Genomic DNA, 24,606 nt, shown 5'->3' with positions numbered 1-24,606 from the left:
TAACTTTCACTTTTATAGAAAACACTTAAATGACACTTATACTTTTATAATTTCACTCATGTGTTTTGCTTTACTTACATACACATGTATACACATATATGTATAGTTTCTGTGTTTTTTTTTTTTTTCACTGAAGTATCAACTTTTCTCTTAAAATCCTTTAGGAGAATTTACCCTGGAAAACCCTTTTACTTTTCTGAGCAAAAATTCATAATTGGATCTGGATGATTCTTCAGCTATGGGCAATGCCTCGCCCCAAGGGTTGATTTTTATTAAAACTAACAGATATAAACTATTTTTTTTTCTTTTTGTTATATGGTCACATTTAAATTGATATAGAAATGTTTTACGACCCAGACTTTCAATATGAAACTACGAGGGGGCCTGGGTAGCTCAGCGAGTATTGATGCTGACTACCACCCCTGGAGTCATGAGTTCGAATCCAGGGTGTGCTGAGTGACTCCAGCCCTCCAGGTCTCCTAAGCAACCAAATTGGCCCGAGGGTAGAGTCACATGGGGTAACCTTCTCGTGGTTGCGATTAGTGGTTCTCGCTCTCGGTGGGGCACGTGGTAAGTTGTGCATGGATCACAGAGAGTAACATGAGTCTCCACATGCTGTGAGTCTCCGTGGTGTCATGCACAACGAGCCGTGTGATAAGATGTGCGGATTGATGGTCTCAGAAGTGGAGGCAACTGAGACATGTCCTCCACCACCCGGATTGAGGTGAGTAACCGCACCACCATGAGGACTACTAAGTAGTGGGAATTGGGCATTCCAATTTGGGGAGAAAAGGGGGATAAAAAAAAAAATGTGTTACAAAATTACAAATTAATACACGTTTAAAACCATGATAATCTGTGAAATAAACATAAACCATTTCAATATTTATTGTGTGAAAATAATTTCTATAAATATTTAACAAAATGTACAACTGTCCCACAGTTGTGGCGTGACCACACCAAACAATTTTGCCCCTGTAGTTCACCCAAAAACGAAAATTCTCCCATGATTTACACACCCTTCAGGCATCCCAGATGTGTGACTTTCTTTCTTCTGCAGAACACAAATGAAGATTTTTAGAAGAATATCTCAGTTCTGTAGGTCCATACAATGCAAGTGAATGGTGGCCAAAACTTTGAAGCTCCAAAATCCACATAAAGGGAGTACAAAAGTAATCCATATGACTCCATTGGTTTAATCCATGTCTTCATAAGTGATATGATAGGTGTGTGTGAGAAACAGATCAATATTTAAGTCATTTTTATCATAAATTCTCCTCTCTGCCCAGTAGGGGGTGATATGCATTAACTGTGAATCACCAAATAAACAAGAAGAAGAATGTTAAAGTGAAGTGGAGATTGACTGAGCAGTGAGGAGAATGTATAGTAAAAAAAAAAGACTTGAATATTGATCTGTTTCTCACCCACACCTATCATATAATTTCTGAAGATATGGATTTAACCACCAAATGTCTGGAGTACTTTTATGTTGCCCTTATGTGGAGTTTTGAGATTCGAAATGTTGGCACCCATTCACTTGCATTATATGGACTTACAGAGCTGAAATATTCTTCTAAAAATCTTCATTTGAGTTCAGCAGATGAAAGAAAGTCATACACATCTGGGATGGCATGAGGGTGAGTAAATCATGAGAGAATTCTCATTTTTGGGTGAACTATCCCTTTAACCAAGCAGACAACATTGTCAACGAAGAACATGCTTGAGATTAAATATGAGACCTATGAAAAAAATAAAATAAATAAAAATAAAAACAAAGAAAATTACTATTTAATTGGCCGTCATTTCCAATCAAACTGTAATTTTGTCATATTATGCAAAAAGTGTTAAATATAATTTAACTGTGTGTATTTAGGATACATAAAATGTTAGCTATGAAATTAGCCTTTGTAAGACAAAGGAAATTAGCCTTTGTAAGACAATTTTATTAAAATGACTTTCGAAAAAAATAAAATAAAATAAAAATACAAATATCCTGTAATGCATGTACAGACACTGTTAGACATTATCTTGTTGGACAAGACAAATTATAAATAAATAAATAAATAAATTGTGAGAGTTCAATTCAAAAATGTATAAATGTTGCTTAAGACTGCACAATGCAATACGTTAACACTTAAATGTAACATTATGTAACAAAAATGTGACAAAACTATACTTTAAAATCCCCTTATCAAACTGTAAAATTAGCTTGTTTCATAGAATGAACATTCTAGTGTAGAGATGAGGGTCAGACTGGAGAGAATCCATACTGTATATAACAGTGTAAAATCACTGCCAGTTCTGACTGCATGCCAAATGTCTTTGTGTGCTTGCCAAAAAGCCCTGTGAGTATTATTTTAAGACCAGACCAAGATTAAATTAACTGTACATCTTTGAAAAAAAAACTGACTGATAGAGACAGAGAGGACAGCACTTCATGAGTTTGCAGTAAAACAGACTGTTTCCTCCATTAAACCATACTAAACTAGGGTCTGATCAGGGAACTCCTGCATTCAAACCCGACATAAACACACACACACACACACACACACACTGCAACAACTCCAGCACTTTCACCCTGATGTCTTTTAGTGTGAAGGGTGTCATTTTTGTGGCTCTAGAAGCACCAAAAGGAACTGCAAAAATAATAACTTAAAAACAATAATAATGTTTTCAAACAAGTTTTCCAAACACTCCCGAAATCTGGCAGTGGTCATCATACAGATAGACCCAAATGGCTCACTCACTATTGACTCTCCATGTCAACATAGGATAGATGACAGGATTTTTTTTTATGACAGAAAAAAAAAAAAAAAAAAAAAAAAAAAACTTAAAGGGTTAGTTCGCCCAAATATGAAAATTCTCTGATCATTTACTCACCCTTCCATCCCAGATGTGTATGACTTTCTTTCTTCTGCAGAACACAAATGAAGATTTTTAGAAGAATATTTCAGCTCTGTAGGTCCATACAATGCAAGTGAATGGTGACAAAAATTTTGAAGCTCCAAAAATTACATAAAGGAATCATAAAAGTAATCCAGATGACTATGGTGCTTAAATCCATATCTTCTGAAGTGATGTGATAGGTGTGTTAGAAACAGATCAATATTTAAGTTATTTTTCCTTCACTTTCACTTTCTCCTCCTCCTATTTTTGGTGATTCACATTATTCGTATCACCCCTTACTGGGCAGGGAGGAGAATTTATAATAAAGAAAGACTTAAATATTTATCTGTTTCTCACCCATACCTGTCATATCATGTCTGAACACATGTATTTAACCACTGGAGTCTTATTAATTACTTTTATGCCCCTTTTATGTCAACTTTGGACCTTCTGAGTTCTGGTCACCATTCACTTGCATTGTATGGACCTACAGAGCTGTAATATTCTTCTAAAAATCTTCAGTTGTGTTCTGCAGAAGAAAGAAAGTCATACACATCTGGGATGGCATGAGGGTGAGTAAATGATGAGACACTTTTCATTGTTGGGTGAACTAAGCCTTTAAAGAAAGCTTAAAAAGAGCAGCATTATTAAGCAAATACACGGATTTCCAGGAAGATAGAGATAAAAAAAAAAACACACATACATGCATATACACACACAAAAATTATTTTATTTCTAAATATAGCCTAATATTCTAAGATTAAGCTTTCTCCTTAATTATTTTCATTTTAATTAGTAAATCTTAATTAACAATGAACATTTACACTTAAAATTTTTGGTGTGAGAAGCAAGGAGGGTGTTGGGGGAAGCAAGTGAATAAATATGACAATCTTTTTGAGTCCTGGAGGCAGGATTACCCATGCAGGCAGGCTTAGTTATTAAACACGTTCTAAATTAAATGCCTCCATGAATTTCGTACAGAAATATATTTTCATAGTTTTGCATGCCAAATGTGACATTTTATATTTGAGATTCATCTCAAATCTCATGCCACTGTAATTTTGGAAATGTCATCTAAACAAAGATTTTGTCATTTACCAATGAAATTACTATGCGTGGCAGGTCGGCCATTGCTTTTCTGGCTGCACGGGGTGTTTCAAGTCAGCAAGCCATAAAATATCTTTATCTCTCTGAAACACAGCAATTTGAGAGATAATGGAGCAGTGACTGGGGGGCACGGATGCCAGGCTGAGGAATTATACCACGATCTCACCGCGTTTACTGCCTCCCTCAAAAGCTCATGATCTGTCTGCAAACCGAAGACACTGCTGCTGCTAAGGCCCTCTTACAGGAGTCATTACAACGCTAAACCTCAACAAAACCACACACACACAACTGAACAATGTCCTTTGACTGCTGCCCTCAAAGTCTGAAAACATCTCTGAAAGACATGGTGGACATCATTATTAGCTCATTGTCAGGAAACAGTGTCATTTGTGTGTTCTGTGTGACCTCGAGACAGTACTAATGATGTAATTAACAGAATACTGAACTTTAGTCACCATTTTTGATAGATTTATCTCGGTATAGTGTGTAAAGCAAAAGTACACACTACATGTTTTTTTATTGGAATATCAGCCAGTTTGCAGGTCCCCATTCATCACCCTGGCATTTAAATGAATTAAAAGAATAATTAACTTCTACCTACATTTTACGAGTGAAATTAAAATATCATGGTTTAAAAAACAAAACAAAATCATTTGTCTTGGTCTCTCACTTTTTGTTGAAACCTGTTACATTTGGTTCAATGGTTTGAGCTTTCTGACATCATATTTAAGGGAATGACTTCATACGCAAGTCTTCTGACCACACGGTTTAAACAGAGGTAAGTTTCTTCGTCTTTATCAGTATTTCATTATGTTTACACGTATCAAGCTCAATAGTTTCTAGGTTCTATAACTGTGTTACCGTATGTGTAAAAGCATAGTGATTACATAAATGACAGGAGAAAAATGGTAACACTTTACATTACTGTTCCCTTTTTAAGGGTTTATAAAGGGGTTAATTAATGACTAATAACTCATTTACAAATGCATTATAAATCATTGGTATGCAGTTATAACAGCACGCATATTAAGGGAGGCTTCAATGCAATAGTTACCAAATAGTGAGCCATTTTACCTCACGTGCTTATTAATTACATATATTCAACATTAGTAATATATACATAAAAAAAAATATATAAAAAAAAATACCCTAATGTAAAGTGGACACATATGAAGCATTTGGTAAAGAGATAGTTCACCCAAAAATCATTTATTCACCCTCATGCCATCCCAGATGTGAATAACTTTCTTTCTTCTGCAGGTCCATACAATACAAGTGAATAGTGACCAAAACTTTGAAGCTCCAAAAAATCACTCCAGTGTTTAAATCCATGTCTTCAGAAGCAATATGATTGGTGTGAGTGAGAAACGGATAAATATTTTTAAACCAGCCCCAAGAAGAAGCAGAAGAATGTGGAAGTAATAGTGGAAATTTATAGTAAAGGACTTGAATATTGATCTGTTTATCACCCACACCTATTATACCACTTCCGAAGATATAGATTTAACTACTGGAGTCGTATGGATTACTTTTATGCTGACTTCATGGGATTTTTAGTGCTTCAAAGGTCTGATCACCATTCACTTGCATTGTATGGACCTACAGAGCTGAAATATTCTTCTAACAATTTTAATTTGTGTTTTGCAGAAGAAAGAAAGTCATACACATCTGGGATGGCATGAGGATGAGTAAATGATGAGAGAATTTTCATTTTTGGGTGAACTATCACTTTAAGGAGTTGGCAACATTAGAGGCCTATGTACATAAAGTTCAGTCTGGTTTAATGGTCATCAGGCTTTATTATATGATATCTGCTGTGAATGAACATGAAGAGCTGAAAAGTATTTTTGCAGAGGACTTTAGTTAACTAGGACTGGGTAAGATGGGACAGCACTTGGAGTAGCACTATTCTTTTCACATCAACGTGATGAGGAAAGTGACAACACAAGTGAGACAAGACTTTACAGTCATGAATCCAGTATAAACATAAAGCAAAATGACTTAATCCCTCCTTTTAATCTTACTATAATAGTCTATTTTTGCTGCATTGTGACATAAACCATGAATCAGGGGAATTTATGTATTATGATTAATATAAGTATACTGTAAATAAGTGTATTTATTATGCATAAATGGTTTATTAGTCATTAATAACCCCCTTTATAAACCCTTAACAAAGGGAAATACTTTTGTTGGCACAAAGTATGCAAATATTGACGGTGTGATGGAATGATATTTGCTAGCTAAGACTGTTTTTACTGACATTTTTGCACTGATATTCAACCCCAGTTATATTATATATATATATATATATATATATATATATATATATATATATATATATATATATATATACACTATATTGCCAAAAGTATTCGCTCACCCATTCAAATAATTGAATTCAGGTGTTCCAATCACTTCCATGGCCACAGGTGTATAAAATGAAGCACCTAGGCATGCAGACTGCTTCTACAAACATTTGTGAAAGAATGGGCCGCTCTCAGGAGCTCAGTAAATTCCAGCGTGGTACTGTGATAGGATGCCACCTGTGCAACAAGTCCAGTCGTGAAATTTCCTCGCTACTAAATATTCCACAGTCAACTGTCAGTGGTATTATAACAAAGTGGAAGCGATTGGGAATGACAGCAACTCAGCCACGAAGTGGTAGGCCACGTAAAATGACAGAGCGGGGTCAGCGGATGCTGAGGCGCATAGTGCGCAGAGGTCGCCAACTTTCTGCAGAGTCAATCGCTACAGACCTCCAAAGTTCATGTGGCCTTCAGATTAGCTCAAGAACAGTGCGTAGAGAGCTTCATGGAATGGGTTTCCATGGCCGAGCAGCTGCATCCAAGCCATACATCACCAAGTGCAATGCAAAGCGTCGGATGCAGTGGTGTAAAGCACGCCGCCACTGGACTCTAGAGCAGTAGAGACGCGTTCTCTGGAGTGACGAATCATGCTTCTCCATCTGGCAATCTGATGGACGAGTCTGGGTTTGGCGGTTGCCAGGAGAACTGTACTTGTCTGACTGCATTGTGCCAACTGTGAAGTTTGGTGGAGGGGGGATTATGGTGTGGGGTTGTTTTTCAGGAGCTGGGCTTGGCCCCTTAGTTCCAGTGAAAGGAACTCTGAATGCTTCAGCATACCAAGAGATTTTGGACAATTCCATGCTCCCAACTTTGTGGGAACAGTTTGGGGATGGCCCCTTCCTGTTCCAACATGACTGCGCACCAGTGCACAAAGCAAGGTCCATAAAGACATGGATGAGCGAGTTTGGTGTGGAAGAACTTGACTGGCCTGCACAGAGTCCTGACCTCAACCCGATAGAGCACTTTTGGGATGAATTAGAGCGAAGACTGCGAGCCAGGCCTTCTCGTCCAACATCAGTGTCTGACCTCACAAATGCGCTTCTGGAAGAATGGTCAATAATTCCCATAAACACACTCCTAAACCTTGTGGAAAGCCTTCCCAGAAGAGTTGAAGCTGTTATAGCTGCAAAGGGTGGGCCGACGTCATATTAAACCCTATGGATTAGGAATGGGATGTCACTTAAGTTCATATGCGTCTAAAGGCAGATGAGCGAATACTTTTGGCAATATAGTGTATATATATATATTATTTTTTTCCAAAATGTGTGATTTATTACAAGGCACACAAACTTGGAGTAATACTACCAGAATTTACTCTGTTATCTTTTTAAATTTAACATATATGAATTTCAAATTTACTGAAATGGGGTTGAAATCATTTACTGCTTAGTGTTAAGGTAGGATTAGTCATGATCAATAATTATTGATACTTTGCAAGACTGTTGCCACATTCAGTAGTTAGGATTGGGGGTAATAGTTTAAATGGTTTAAATCAACACATGTGGAGTTCCTCTGACAGACTTATCTGCTGTTTTGCATGTGGGAAGAGCAAAGCCCTGTGTGAGTGAGAGAGTGTACCTGCCAGTGGAGGTCAGGTCCGATGCTCAGTGCCTCTGTGTTTCCTGTCTCTTCTACAGTCTCACCGTATTGGTCGATGACTTCAGCTTGATGCTGACGCAGAGAATTCAGCAACTGGTTTTCTGCCCTGATGATACAAACACAAACACAAACACAAACACAAACACACACACACACACACACACACACACAATTTACTCATCAAACTATAGAATCATATTGTTTATATAAAGCTAGTTATAAATACTGCTAACACCAAAACAGAATTTGCTTTATTTCTAAATCACTTTTCTGATTCAGGACGCCCCAGATTATGTCCGCAAAAGGAAGGTTTAGTCAGATTTAGCTTACTTCCGAGGACACTTTTGTCTTAAAGTACTTGTCAGTATTGGAAATCTGTTGCAGAAAAAAAAAAAAAGCAACCCTGCCCTGATATGAGAGGACTGTGTGCATGGATGGGGTCATCTAATGAACCCCTGCACCAGGTCCAACTAATGTACGTGTGTGTGTTTGGGCAGGTTTAAGTGGTTTACAAGGACATTTTTTTAGGTTACAAACTGGTAATTACAAGGGTATTATGCTATAAATGTGGTTTATGAGGACATTTCTAGTGTCCCCATAATTCAAATCGCTTAAACATACTAAACGATGTTTTTTTGAAAATGTAAAAATGCAGAAAGTTTTTTGTGAGGGTTAGGTTTAGGGGTAGGGTTAGGGTTAGGGGATAGAATCTATAGTTTGTACAGTATAAAAATCATTATGTCTATGGAGAGTCCTCATAATGATAGCTGCACCAACATGTGTGTGTGTGTGTGTGTGTGTGTGTGCTTCTGCACAATTATAACAAACTTAAACACAGCCACGCCTGAAGGCCTGACACAGAGAGAGAGACAGAGAGAGAAAGAGAGAGACATGCAGACTGAAGTGAACAGTATGAAATTGATGCTACTTTGCGTCCAATGACACGGACAGATTTCCCCCCCTTCGGCAATTTACCCAGCATGCACTGGTAGAGACAATGCAATGTGGAGTATATTACATCTTCTCACAAATGTCAGCAAAATGTAAATGGTTTTGGAAACACAGATGAATGATTATTTCACATCAGAGGGGATGTGGAGGAATTCACGCACCGCTTGAACACAGCATACAGTCTGTCCCGGAGAACAGCCTCCTCCTCATCCATGTGCCTGATCTACACAAGAAAACAACCACAAACACACAAATATCACACATAAACATCAAAAACTTGATTGTGTATGACATGCTCAGTTATTTTGATTTACTTAAAGTAAAAAAGAAAAGTCTCAGATTTCTAATGATAGCAGCCTGGGCTTATAGAATCACATTATTATACCTAAATATTTGAAAAAATATATTTATATATTTTTATGTGGCTCAATCGCATACATATTGTTTCGGATTCCTGGTGAGATGAACAATAGAGACGCAATAATGACTTTTATTCACCTTCACACAAATCACAAGTAAAACGGCAGATTATCAGTTCATAAACCTTCACTTTTCACCCTGTTCCTCACACAATAATATCTTATGACATCTAAACACTTTTACTAAAGCGCATGACTTGTATGGCGATAAAATTTTACATTTGCATTATATAACCAACTACATTTTCAAGCTTGTTCAAATGGGATCAAATTGTGCTCAACTGAAAGAGTGTTACACTTGTGATGTAAAGGAGCGGGTACGAGTCCTGAAGAGCACACGAGTCGACATGTAAACTGAAAGTGTCATAGAAGCACCACAAAATGACATGGTTGCTTCAGCAATTGAGTTTTTCATCTTGCTTTTCTGACACTATCGGTTAGGTTTAGGTTTAAGGTTTAGGGTAGGGAGGTCGGTTGTTTTGATTTAAAACTCAATGGACCTTAAAAACCTCATCTGTTTGGGAGAATATTTAACTCACATTTAAGGTCTCACAGTGGACATTTCATCTCAGATCTTCAGCAATATCTGTAATGAACCATGTAATGTGATCTTCCAAAAATATAGCCAAAGTCACAACATTTTTATGAGATCAGGCTGAATGACAGGATTATGTTTCTAATCCAAACCGTTTCCAAGAGAGATTCATTTAAATGATGTCTAAGACTTTCCTTTTTACTCAAATGGCATTACTCAAAAAGTGTCCAAAAAGATGGAACAGGTTACAGATAGGCTATGTATTATATTACATATATTACTGGTACTTGTCTAAAAGAAACTACAAAATCTAGAAATTAGCATGTAGAGTAAAAAGAAACTTGATTTTCCAGCAGGGCCGGATGCAGGCATGGGCAGACATGTGTCTTGCCCACCTAATAAAAAAATTAGACTGTATTAAAATATTATATTTGATGATTTGTGCATTGGTTTAAAGCTAATTCATCTTAAGTTTAAAAAAAGAAGTAGATAACACACTGAAAACTGAAATAATTAGCAAAACAGTGGTTTGGACTCAAATGGAGATTTTCACACTTCAATTTTAAATCACAACAAAATCTGAATGAAGTCTGAATTTCAAATGCTTCAAGCTAAATTAATTACAGAAAAAGAATAGGAATTTCAATACAGGCAGGGATTGACAGTATTTCAAACACATGTATTTGAAATATGTATTTAAAATAAAAAATACTATTTTGTACTTTTTATTTTAAAGTCTTTGATAAAAATTAAAATAAATTTGTATTTAAATACAAGTTTGGTATTTGTGTATTTTCAAAATACTTTGTGGCATTCAACCTCTTTGTTAGGCTGCTGATTTCCTGTATCAACTAGTTCAGGCATGCCCCCCAACTTTCATGCACGTGAGCTAGCTGGCTCCATCTAGCATTTGTTGAGCTAATTTTCTGCATTCCTGCAAGGAAATATGGAGTTATGCTGCGTTCCATTCAATTAGAATGTGGGATATTCCTACATGATATCTCTGACCATAAAGGCATTCCATTGCCAGATATTTGGAAGATGACATGTAAGGAAACAAAACTGAAACGCTCCCATTAGCTTAGTAGCTGTTCGACTGTCACCAGACAAGTTTCCTAGCAACCCAACTGATAAACAATGTTGCAACATTAGCATTTGTGCTGCAGGTGTACGATTATCAAGGATTATAAAATAACATGTTTTATACACCTGTTTCTACAGACATTTGTTAAACAAGCTTTAATATCATGTAATGAAGGACCTTAGACTCATTTATCGATATTACTTAATAAAAGTAAATGTTTATCACATACTTTGTATATCTCCCCTGGCGCAGACATGTGTGTGTGATGTCACGCACATGCATCTCAGTGAAATCAGATGCCTCCTTCAAGTGCACCTAGGAAGCTCGTACCTCCAAGTTGGGCATTCGTTGCAATGACATGTCACATATTCATGTGGGAAACAAATTATGGAAGAAGCCAAACTTAAACAATTACGCAATGAATGACGGCAAATGCCCTTTTTCTGTTGTACCTGTGAATAAACATTAGTGAATAAACCTGCATTACTTATAAACGGCATATATGATTTATTAATGCATGATATCTAATATATTATAAATTAATTTGCTTAAAACAAACTGTGAAGGGTGAGTCATTAATTGACTATCATATATAACAAATTAATATTATTGAAATAAATTACAGAAGATGAAATCATTTTGCAAAATCATTGCTTTTCATCATCTTCATGTCGACACGCCCCTTCCAACTCTCATCTAGAACTCAGAGTTTCCCACTCATTAATATGACTGTGCAGGGTCATTCATGTGCTCGGAACTCGTAATTACGATATTTCCGACTCCACTTGAAGGGCATATGTGTTGAAACTTTCTGCATGAGTTTCCCAGTTGGAATTCATACTAGAAGCGGTGTTCCATTGTACTTTTACTAGTAGGAAGTTGGAAAATCCGACTTTCCGAGTTGAATGGAACACAGCATAAGACAAGTTGAGGATGTGATGGTTGAATCTACTTGTTGTAAAAAAACATAATAATTGCTGGCAACTGTTATTTAATTTCCATTCAAATATTGAGGTTGCTATGATACTTCTCACCAGCCAATGCAATGCATGTCAACAGTGATGAAATCAAAATTAGTCAGCTGCCAGCTAACGAGCTAATCTAACTATCATTAACTAGATCACTAGCTAGCAAGCTAAAATTGAACATCATTCAGATTTGCCTTCAGTTAACATGATGGAATAAAAGAGCACCGGCAAGGAGAAAATAGTGTTAGCACTAGCACTGGACATTAGCGCTAACTAGTCAGTCTTGCTGTTGATAGGTTGTTGGTGTTAGCAACTGCTTGTGTATTTACTAGCTAGTCAAGTGTGTAAAGTAGAACAAGAAAAGTATCCGCTGTTCTACACGTGATTTATTTAATAGGGTTCGCCACAAGTAATAGCAGGCTTGCTGTGTAACCTGGACAGAAATAAGCTAGAAATGGCTGCTATTTGGCATTTTGCACTATGTAAGTTTGTAATCATGTACCTGTTGATATATAATTGTATTTAAAAGAGGTAGGTGAAATTAAAACAAAAGTTTCAATGCAGTTACACACCAAAATGTTCTTTGCATTTAGAACAGGTCCAGATAAATTTCAGCCAAATAGTGATACTTCATTGAATGGCCAATTTTAAATTTATTTTGTGTATTTTCAAGATACAAAATACTGTATTTTATTTTGATACATTTTCCACACAGTATTTGGTATTTTATTTTGATACATTTAAACTAAGGTATTTTGTATTTTTATTTTAAATACATTTTCATGTATCTGTGTCCATCACTGAATACAGGGCATGCTCTGTAAAAATATGAACATGTGTAAAATGATTTTATTACAAACACACACTATTTATGCAGTACATGTTTTATATGTATAGGATCCTATAGAAATGTCTGTGATTGTGTTTGTGAGTGATATTAAAGTGATTGATGGATGGTTTTAGTATCAGCTCCTGTACCTCATGAAATCTCATTTGACAGATTTACAGTAATCTTGCCTTTTCTGGACACACTTCAGTACCTTTGAATTCCCCTTTATAAGCGACATCACTCTCTGATTCCTCGCCCACACCTTCTCCTCTGTCATCCCTCGCTCCGAATGCTCTTCCTGCCAAAGAGGAAAATCCATGCTCTTGTTTCAGACCAACATACTCCACGAGGCTAACGTAAATTAAACAGACGTGTTCATAGAATCTGTAGGCAAACCCAACAGAAACACACTGCAGAATTCAGTCAGAACGTTTAAGAGGCTTTATACATGCTGACTGACAGCGGTACGAGAGCACTTGCTGCTTAAACACACAATATTATTGTGAAATAGCTGTGGAGTGTGCTGGGGATAATATGTTGTGTTTTTTGAACAGTTGGAGAGCAGAATAAAGCGCTCATCTCATCTGCAGTCGCACACAAACCAAGAGTGGTTATTCAACACACGACATGACTCAGACATAACCATTACATCCCCATCCGCTCATTGTGTGGATTCATTTTTCACTTTGACTTCCCATTCTCTATTTAATGTGCAACTCTTCATTCGCATTTCAGTCATAACAAGTTGCCAAGACAGATTACAGCTAAAAATATGTTGGCTAATTTTGATCTCTTCCAATTTAGTTGTGCGTTTGAGAAGGTTTTTTGACAATGCCTCCATATGGAACTGTATTCAGAGTTAGAAAGAGTGAATAATCTAGAAACTGGCCTGCAAAATCTCAGATTAGCTGTCACACTCTATTTTTTTTATTTTTTTTTTTATTAATTTTTTTGTCAAAGGGATAACAAAGAATACCTATCCTTAACAAACTGCATGATTTGAGGTATCATTTATGTAGCAAAAACCATGCAGGATGATTTGTCCAAATCACTAACCACTAAGTATGATCTATATTAATTGTGATGGTTGCTTATGTAAACACCACTTATTAAGTTAAAACCTTTAGAGTGAGTGTAGGCTTTTAGAGTGAGTGTAGGCTTCTGAAAATATATTTGGTCAAAGTCTGTCTGATAGGCAGCATGAAGAGTAAGATCTTCAGACGTGTGAGATCGGCAACAGGTACTTATGGAAATGAAGGATGAAGTGTGTACTGTATGTAGTGAGTGATGTAACTCTGACCTGTCCCAGTGCAGGTCTGCCCAATGGGATCATGTGTTTCTGCACGCGCTCATTTAGCTGCTCCACATACTGAGAGATTGTGTCTTCTCTCCTCCCCAACTGCTCGGCTCTCTGCTGATCTATCCATCCACCCTCAGCCACTGGAGTAACATCCTCTGCACCATGATCAGACATCACCGTACCTTCAGACAAACCAAACAACAGACCACAACAACAACCCTGCAATGACGGCCTATTGATCTCATATACACTATGATTGTACAGTACACTAGCAGTCAAATGTTTGGACATATATGACTGAATTTATGTTTCTCATGATCTTAAAAAGCTTTTGATCTCAAATTTTATACTGAAATGGTCCAAATAAATTTTCCAGACAATTATAAATTGATGACTTGGAGTGGATAGTGAAGGAAAAAAGTCAACAAGTGTCCAATATACATGGGAGCACCTTAAAGACTCCGGATGCACCTCATGAAGCTGATTGAGAGAATAAACAGAGTATGCAGAGCTGGAATTGAGACCAAGAACGTCTGTTTTGAAGAAGTAAATATAAGATTGATTTCAGTTGTGTGTTTTTTTTTTTTTTAATTCCCATTCATGCATTTTTTCATATATTTTTTTAAATGATTTTTATTCTGAAATGTGGAAAACATAAATAATATATAAGGTGGGCCATATTTTAAGAGTGCTCAGACTTAAGCGCAGTGCTATGTGGTACATTGTACGTGCAAAGTCGGTGGGCATGGCCATAAAGTTTTGATATTTTCGTGCTAGCATGTGCAAAATCTAGGTACAAGTGGGTTGGAGAAATGTGTTGTAGGCCTATTTTCTCTATAGGCCTCTCTGGGACTGTTGGCTCTCGCCTGCTCACCCGTGTCTCACCTGCTTGAAACATGCTTAGCCCCTCTCCCATTGGTCATTGATTTGTAATGTGTATTTGTCATATTTTTCCCTGTTTAATGTTTTATGTTTAATATCTGCACAGCGTTCTTGAGGTTTTGGAAAGAATTAGCAATTTAGCCATTTGAGTTTTGCGCCACTTCATTAACATGCACAGTTTGAGCGCATACACCCACAGATAGCGCAAACACTCCTACCCATTTCCACTTGGCATGAAATTTGTGATTAGAATTAGCGCTCTCACATAAATTGGATAAGATGTAGCACACGGCCATTGCGCTTAGGGCTGCGCCTAGCAATGAAAATAAAACCCAGTTTGTACAAACGTCTACTGTTGTTTTCTGTTTAACTCGGAAAGTCTGAGTTTCCAAATTTCTACTAGAAAAAGTTCAATAGAATGTCACTTCAAGTTGGACTTCCAACTTGGAAACTTGAAACTTGGCTGCAGGTGCATAATATCCCATTTCAGCACTCACAGAGATTTACACAGTTAATAGTAAATATATTCACTTTTATCAAAATAAAATGACTCAAAGTTCCTACTTTAAATGATAATTAAACTTGTTTAGCAAATGTTTGAAGACAGGTGCATTGAATACTGTGAATTACGCTCTCTTTTGAAAATCGAACACATGTAGAACATGCTAGCACTGCAAAGCATCATTTATCCTCTGCTATTTAGTTTCTAAGAGATGTCTCTTTCGACAACTAAAGTCCTTATCATTGCAGTTTCCTTGTACATTATCTTCTGAACATGAGGCAATGGATTTTAAGGTCAGAGATCTCAAGTTGGAATATCCCACATCAGACTTTAAATGGAATGCAGGATAACTAATGTACACGAAAGTCAATTAAACAGTATTCATCCACTCAAACAGAAATGTAAAGACTCAATGTTAGTGATGTCAGACCCCACTCAGAGGTTAAGGCACATTCCTTATCTGAACCAAATTACACAGAAATAGGATTTAATTAAACCAGCAAGTTAATCAAAAGCGAGAAATGCTAATGAAGCTCTAATGTGATTGTGCTCCCTTCACAGTGTTCACACAACACACCAACGGGGGAACATCTGGATCTACAGACCAGTCAAAGTGGAAACATACACTGTTCAGACATACTCGATTCAAAAACCTAGTGAGCTGCCTACAAAGACAGCATTTCAAGGCATCATAAGCAGTGACACACATAGACCTTAGCAGGGACAGGGGCAGAAGGATAAAAAAGGGCACTGACTTTTTTCTTTTTTTTATGAGTAGTAACTACAAATGCTAAACTAATTTCTTTGCTTTTTGAGTATTTAACCATTTTCTTGTGTGTGTGTGTGTATATATATATATATATATATATATATATATATATATATATATATATATATATATATATATATACTGTACATAATGTTTTCAATTTTTCCTTTATCACAAATAATAGCCTATTCTGTTATATTTCTCACAAAAAGGACCATGGTAATACACTTGTTTATTTATTTATTTTCAGACATGGTCTGTGATAACCCCATGTTTTTGACATGTGTCATAGTAAATCCATGGTATTTTTTAAAGTACCTTGGAGTATCATGACAGTATCATGAAATATGAACATGATCAATCATTCAGTACCATGGCATTACTCTGGTAACGTGGTGCACAGTGCGAAGGCACGATGAGAAAGTGCGAGCACAAGGTGATCGACTGTGTTCCGCGAATGCTACAGGGTCCTTGAATAGCGTATTAGCGATGGGTCGTGCATGAACATCGCTGCATTATAATTTTTTCCTTATTGGGACTATAATCAAAGTTTGCCTATGTAGACATGTTGAGGGGAATTTGGCTATTGAAAATTTTACATTTTAATTTAATTCTGCTCAAATGAACGAAATGGCCCCGCAATTTAAAAAGACATCCAGAGTATTTGAAGAGTATTTGTATGACACCCACAGTTACTGCCTTTGCAGAGTGTTCCAAATTGGTCACTTATGAGGTCCCTTAGAAGGATGCTACCTTAGAAGGTAACTGCCTATGTCAACAGTAGACAACATGAAAGCTCACTATGTCATGGAGCACAACGATTACCTTTTCCGTTAAATATTGAGAACCTCACGACTCAAGAAAACCTCACAAAAGATTTAGCTACATCAAATGGCTTCCCCTAGAGTTATACAAACTGCATACTGGACTGTGTCCATTCAGCTAATGATGCTTCAAGTATCTATAAGTGTAAAACTTTAAGAAATGTAGAGATTTTTAGAGAAGTACTAGACTGTGGCCTACACTAGAAGATGGAGGTAGATGAGGGCTTGCAGGTAATTTTCTCAAGTCTATTGTGACGGTGGTAAAGCCTCATGGATGGATGCTAGCCGTGATTGTCCTCCTCCTTCTACTGTGTGTGCTAATCCTGTATCCTCTTTCCTTCTGTTTCTTTGAAGGATTTCATGAGCATTCTAAAACTATAGTGAAGAGGCTAATCTATCTGCTCCAGCCAAATCCACAACAATCCAGTTGAGTGTTAGATGGCTAACACTGTATTCGCATGTACCGAAAGGCCTAAACCCAACAAACGCTCCGGCAAACCAATTACAACTGCTGTGCGGTATTCCAACCGATCCACCGAGAGCATTTACACAAGACAATAGCCACATAAGCCCACTGCTGCTTTGCCTACTTGGGAGAGAGTCTTAATCCGACCCTCTGCTAATGGGACAAACACTGGAGTCAAGCACAACAATGGATCTCGCACAGGAAGTTGAGCTCCTCTTGAGTGTTGAGGGTTTAGACTCTTTCAATGGAAGATTCAGATAGGTGGGCTGATGTCTTATCCGGTGGGTCAGTCACTAAACAATTTAACCTGTAAAATCCCTTCTGCGTCTCAATTTTGAATTAAACAAAATATAATCTTTATTGATCATTGTACAGCCAGGGACAGAGGAATTTATTTTGATAATTTGATGTACATACAAAAGCACCACAAACTTATTACAGGTTCAGCCCAGAGAAAAAAAAATATTGCTCATGGGTTGCTCTTTCAAAACTCACATGGTTTATTGGGGATCTCAGATATGTTTCATGTAAGCATCAACTTTGTCTTAAAGCTGAAGAGTGTAATTTCTGCACTACTAGCGCCACCAAACAGAACTACAAAAATAAACATTGTTTTCAACCAGCTTAACGAAACACTCTGTGTCTAACATTGAAAACTCTGGCATTTGATTGCACACTTTGGTCACAGTTTGAGACATTACTCTGCAAAAAAGATATATTCTTATTGAGTATTTGTGTCTTGTTTTATATTACCTGGTAGATCTATGACGGTGGAGGTGTCTTCTTGTTGAAGCATTTCAGAAAGTTTCTCAAAAAGGTTTCTCTCATCTACATTCATAAACTCTAGGGGAAGAAATCATCAAACTTGAGTAATGTTAAAGCTGATGGCAGGTAAATGCTATTGCTGTGCTCTCCAACACCTCTCCCTAACTGATTTCACTTTAATTGCACAGTCCGAAGGAAACATAAAGAAATATATTCCTTGAATTTCCAACAACTGACACTAATTCTTGGCCTCCATTTATATTAAATTATTATAGCTCAGAGCTTATAATAACTCATGGGTAAGCCAGATGTAAGTCGTTTGACGCCAATTAAAGTTATGCAAAATATAATTTGAAGGTGTCCCTACCTCTGGAGTGTCATTATCAAAGGTTTGTAGGTTTGTGGGGATTGCAGAATATTACAGAACGGCAATGTCCAAAAGATTCAGTCAGAATGACTTTTCTGTTAATAGCCACGGTTCATTATTACATGCATATGACTTTGCTCCCTAGAGCTTGCTTTTAATAGACGGGCTGAGGTGCATGTAGTGGTGTTCTAGGGGTAGGAACCCCCTTCATTTAAACAAGTTAAGGGAAGCATAGGGAACTGAAAATAAACTGACCAATGAAAGGTGACCTTCAGCAATGACAGTCACTGTGCTGCCCTATCTCGTCACCCATCAGTAAAAGTATTTACATAGACCCTGCCTCACGTTCTGACTGGCTGCCAATGATCTCGCTCACCCACTTTAATGAACAGAGACGGCCTATTACAAGAAAAAATGGCATACTTAATTCCAGCTCATCTCTGGCTCCGACCTCAGACATCCTGCACTGCCTTGGGTTGCCATCCGCCGCCACAGAGGGGTCAAAGTAATTTTGGGCACCTTCATTTCCTGTGGAAAATCCAGGCGGGCGAGAGAGAGAGAAAAGAGACTGTGAGGGGGCTGATGGTTGGCGGGCTGGCGAGGTTAGTGATTATTAGAAGCACATGAAGCGAAAATGTTAATTTTGAAAGTCCAAACCGCTCGGGCTGGCTGGCACAGGCTACCTGATAAGGCTCCGCATGGCCCCATTTCCCTGAGTGGCTCTCACGAGGGCCCGACGTTGCTCAGGGGCCTAATTAGCATACTAGGAAAGGTCAGCACAGCCAGTCTCTTAAACGCAACCTGCCATATGTTACCTGTGTTCAAACGAACTAATAAGAAATGCGTACAAGCCAAAGAGCCCTGGATTTCAAAGACAATACCCTAACACTGCTCCAGGGTCATCGGTCAGAGAGGGGGTGACAGAGCAAACGCTGTATCCCATTGACTTCTTATTAGCAATCACTGACCCTTGGGAATCAAAGCTTTTTGCCAGAGTTTTATAGACAGCCAGCAGCTTGAGGGGTTATTTCTATTAAATAGGAACTGCTCTGTTGTCTTCAGTACTCAAAACCTACATGTGTCGTTTAATAAGGGACATCCATTTGCATCTTGAAAATGTCTTCAGAAGCTGTGGAAGATGTACCTGAGGAATCCATCTGTATAAAGAATGCAAGAATTTCATCTGCATTATGAAAAAGTGGCAACCAGTCAAGAGGCGTTCACACTGACAGGGATTTGCAGCAACACAATGACCTAAAGTCATTTGTTTTCATTGAGAGTTGACAAGTTCGGGCTTTCTTGGCGACCATCTTGCAAACACCCTTGGGCAGCTATTTTGTTAATTTTTTACATTAATCATCCATTTGTTAATGGTTGATTAACAAGTGGGTTTGTTGACAAACAAAATTGTTTGTGGGTTTGTAAAGAGGTTTAATAAAGATTATAAGTCATATACAAATGCATTATAAATCATTGATATGTAGTTATAAAAACACGAATAAAAAGACTTTTCAAATACTTGCCAAATAGTGAACATTTAAATAATAATAATAATAATAATAATAATAATAATAATAATAATAATAATAAATGCTTTATAAATGCACTTTATAAAACACAACGTAAAGTGCCCCTATTTATGATTTATTTCACAATGCAGCAAAAACAGACTAGTGATATTAAAAGGACGGATAATGTCATTTTGTGTTTATATTAATGACTGTAGTGTCTTGACTCACTTGTGTTGTCACTTGTCACGTTGATGTGAAAAGAATGGTGCTTCTCCGAGTGTTTGCCTAATTGACCTAGTCCTAGTTATCTAAAGTCCTCTGTAAACACACTTTTCAGCTCTTCACATTCACAGCAGATATCATATAATAAAGTTCAGTATGGTTTAATGGTCATCAGGCTTTATGTACAGGTTTGCAATGTTGACAACTCCTTAATAAATGCTTCATATTTGTCCACTTTACATTAAGGAAAATTTTCAAAGGTTTTAAATGTTGATTAAGTGTTATTAAGCATTTATAACATCAGGTAATATGTCTCACTATTTGGCAGGCATTGCATGAAAGTCACCCTTTTTGTGCATGCTGTTAAAAGCACGTTAATTATTTAACATGCATTTGTTATTAGTCATTATTAAACCCCTTTATAAACCCTTAACAAAGGGAACATTAATGAATATTGTTACCATTATTTTTTATAAGGACAGTAAACATACAGCACAGCTTCTCTCTACCTGAATGGGAAAAGACTGACATTTCCAAAACTGTTTTTCAAGATTACGTTTCATTTATTTGTGTCAAATAAGCAATGGTATAAAACATTTACATTTACCTAAATGTAAAGTTCAGCCTGGTCCAACTAATGCGTGTTCTAGAGTAAAAATATGTGAAAAATATAACCAAACAAAAAGGCAATGTCTCTAAAAATGCTCTTTTAAGTTATAGGCTGGAATTTATTTCTATAGCAGCCAGTTTGAGTGTTGTGATTTGTCCTATTTATTTGTCTACGAGTTTTCCATCCCCTCCTTTTATACTGTCTATGTTTCCAGCAAATTGAGTCAGAGTGATCATTGGTGATGTGAAAAAGTTGAGCAAAGTTAAACTGTATGCAAATAAGCAGTGATGTGACACCAATGAGAGTGAAGGCAGTGATCCGCCTCCTGATATAGTTCAACCTCCAGCGATTTAATCGCTGTCAGTGTGAACGCCCAACATTTCACCTATCAAATAAACTGAAGTGACTTGAGTCTTAAAGTTACGCTTTTCCACAGTTTAAACATTTGGCTTCAATATGTTTTTTGCTGGAATGGTCGGGTCTGCACATTCACATTTGCATAACGTTGGCGGTCTCTGGCATGGTGTCTTTGAATCTTATCTTTGATTTACCTAAACTGTCTGGCCATCTTCCAGGGCTTCTTGTCCTTAATCAAACTCTCCTCTGTTCTCCATGCACGCTGTCAATAATGCAGCACTCCAATACAGTCTGATGCTGCCAGAATAATAGTGTTTATCTGAGAAATTCGGGGTGGGGGAAGCATGCCATTATCTTACTTATAAGTAAATACATTCTCATACAACTACATGCTGATTTACGAAAACAGTGAAGGCAGACAGCTTCTAATACGGACAAAGAAATCTGTTCATTTTTTTTTTCTCTTTTGCAGTGTGAAATGAATGTCGATGTAGTATTTATCAAAGGAATTGAACACAGCGGTTTTATGTTTGAAATTATGCATAAGCGAAGGCTGAGGTTTGATCTCAGCTTGAATTTGATAATCATTTGAATTATTTACATGCGGGAATATGCCTGCCAGCTAAAACACACTCCAAGTTGGTTCCAGTGTGCTTTCACAACACTAACAGACGGCAGCTGTCTCAAATCTACACTCCAACTTGTGTATATACAGTATATATATATATATATATATATATATATATATATATATATATATATATATATAAATTGGAAATAATTAAATAACTAGTGCTCAGCCACAGGCATAGACACCATAAACATGAAGCACAAAAACTGCAGTCCACCATAAATCTCTTCTGTTTATTGATGTCTTTAAATCAATAAAAATCTACATTTAATATTTAGTATACCACTATAACTATAGTTGAATATAATGTAGTTCATTCTAAAGGTGATGTGTAAAACTGTCATGCTCTGCTGTTGTTTTTTTTTTTTTATTTTTACTCTGTGGTGTATCACTCAGATTTGCTTGTGTCTTCACTTTTCTTTTTGCTGTAAGTTAGAGACAATAATATCTCCACATTCAACATGAAAGCAAAACACTCTTCCATAAATTAATATTATATTTCTCTTGCTGTGTCTTAGAGATATAATTTGGGACAGAATATAGGATAACCTGTAAGCTTATATCAATATGTTTCCCTTGTTGTGATAATGTCTTTGTTTAGATGATTAAATGCACAAACTGCTTATTTGCTCTCTACACATGATCAGTAAACCAACACTGCACTGGGTTTTCTATAAAGTTACCTATTATTTGAGGAACAGTTAAACTAGTGTTTTTTAATTATAGTAAACTCACCCTTTTGGCCAAAGTGCTGTTCATTAGTATTAATTTAGCTGAATTTAATCAGAAAAGGCTTGGAAAAACATTACTTAACTACTTATTGTGCTACACCACTTTTTAATCTGCAGCACCATGAAGTTAAAAAAAAAAAGGTAGTTTGCCTTGAATGTGGCAGAGATACAGAGAAAGACTGGGTGGTGCAGAATAATATTTTGACAGTAAATAGTCAACACAACTGTCTATTGAGTTGTCCTTGATTACTGAACACAAAAACAAACATGAAAGAATTGCTTGGTTGGTGCAGTTCTTTTTAATGAATCAGTCGAGTCATTGGTCTGAATTATGGATTGAATTACCAAGAAAATCTGTCAGGCAGTGATCAGAAACAGTTATAAATGCTGGTAACCCCTTAATAACATTATTATTTCATTTGATAATTTTTCATGAAATCAAGCACCACAAATACAAAGCATTTCACAGAAAGCTGTTTGAATAACTTTTGAATCCTTTTATTGCCCACACCACACGCTCTTGTGAGGGTTTACCTGTCTGGTGCTGATTGTGTTAGCAAGAAGCTGTGGTAATCTATCAAACAGACATCCTCATTTTTGTGTCAAGAATGTGTTTACAGATGTTCTTTCTGGCTTATGCAATGTGCACAAATGTTGTGCACATGACTGTTTACATTCTGACGTCAAAAGCAGAGAACAATGATGATTTCTAATCTCATGTAAATGTGGTTTTCTTGCGTCGTCAGATTTTTTTTAATAAGCTGATTTTTGTTAGTTATCAGCATATTGATGTGCATGTTAATGCACTCATTTCTATCTCATTTCAAAGTTTATTAGCACAGTGTACTCTCATGAAAAAAAAAAAAAATAGCTTTCTTTTATTTCATTCTAATTCTAATAACTTGGAAAGAAGGCCGCAGAATGCCGAAATGTAAAAATAGAGTTTCTGTCAAGATCTAAACTGCATTCTTCAAGTATGTAACTTCGAGTAATTCAGCATGTTTTAACTGTTTGATACACAGACCTCTCCTGCATCATGTGCAGATGCAACCATCCTACACCAGGATACCTGTCGGGACAGGCTGTGGTGGAATGTGCAGTCGGGCCTGGCTTACAACAGCCTGACTGTAATGAAGACTGAAGCTTCACCTCGTGCTGCAATCCCGGCCTGCATGTGCTGTCGCTGAGCCGCAAGGGTGCTATCATGCATGCCACCTCTCATCTCGCTCTGCACCTCCAGGTCCTCATGGAACGCAGGATTCACAGCGCCCTCCATCATGCCTCTATCCTCCTTGCCTTCCGCTGCAGACAGAGTGCATAGGAGAAGGTCAGGGAGTCGCATTATTCCACGGCGCATTTAATGACAAGAGAAAAATCCTCATAGTGATTCCTCCCTCCCAGAATGACACAGAAACACAACGATGTTCAAATTAAACCCAAATCACACCGAGGAAAAAAGGGAGAAAGAGAGAAGCTGAAGAAGACGAAGGAGAAGAAGAAATGATTAAAATAATTACAAATTGCGCCCTGACAAGCAAGAGCAAAATTTAGCCCAGAGCCATTTGTCTGTAATTAGTTAATTAATCCTTACACAAATTATGAGCAATAACTCATCGCGCGGGACTCACCCATCAGAAATTCAGCCGACTTGGATTTCTTCTGCTCAGGTTGCTCCAGAGCCTTCTGCTGTAACTTCTGGAGGGGAATTGTTAAATGAATAAATTAGCCGCAGAATGAAGATCATCATTTCTGATCCGCAACTAACGCAGTATTTTGAATATGGGACGACACGAAAATGTCATTTAATTTACAGTGCTGCTAAAGGGGTCAAGCGCTAATTGAACAACAGGAGTGGAAGGAACTGGAATCATAAATAGATAAGTTGACATGAATGCCTGATGAAGGTCACATTAAAATACTTA

At 37.0% G+C, this 24,606-nt stretch overlaps 1 protein-coding gene across 1 annotated transcript in view; it reads right to left on the bottom strand.

Annotated features, from left to right (window-relative positions):
- The window catches only part of ofcc1 (orofacial cleft 1 candidate 1), a 180,593-nt gene extending 156,567 nt beyond the window's left edge, over positions 1-24,026 (bottom strand). The window contains exons 1-6 of the mRNA XM_051686771.1: positions 23,834-24,026; positions 19,046-19,150; positions 14,048-14,229; positions 12,959-13,045; positions 9,074-9,135; positions 7,941-8,067 (exon numbers count right to left, since the gene is read on the bottom strand). Of these exons, the coding sequence (XP_051542731.1) occupies positions 7,941-8,067; positions 9,074-9,135; positions 12,959-13,045; positions 14,048-14,229; positions 19,046-19,150; positions 23,834-24,026 (756 nt within the window). The remainder of the gene's footprint in view (positions 1-7,940; positions 8,068-9,073; positions 9,136-12,958; positions 13,046-14,047; positions 14,230-19,045; positions 19,151-23,833) is intronic.
- Positions 24,027-24,606: the final 580 nt, after the last annotated feature.

Source organism: Myxocyprinus asiaticus, chromosome 44 (assembly GCF_019703515.2).
Source record: "Myxocyprinus asiaticus isolate MX2 ecotype Aquarium Trade chromosome 44, UBuf_Myxa_2, whole genome shotgun sequence".
Classification (NCBI taxonomy): Eukaryota; Metazoa; Chordata; class Actinopteri; order Cypriniformes; family Catostomidae; genus Myxocyprinus; species Myxocyprinus asiaticus.
This window is presented reverse-complemented; position numbering and strand designations above follow the sequence as displayed.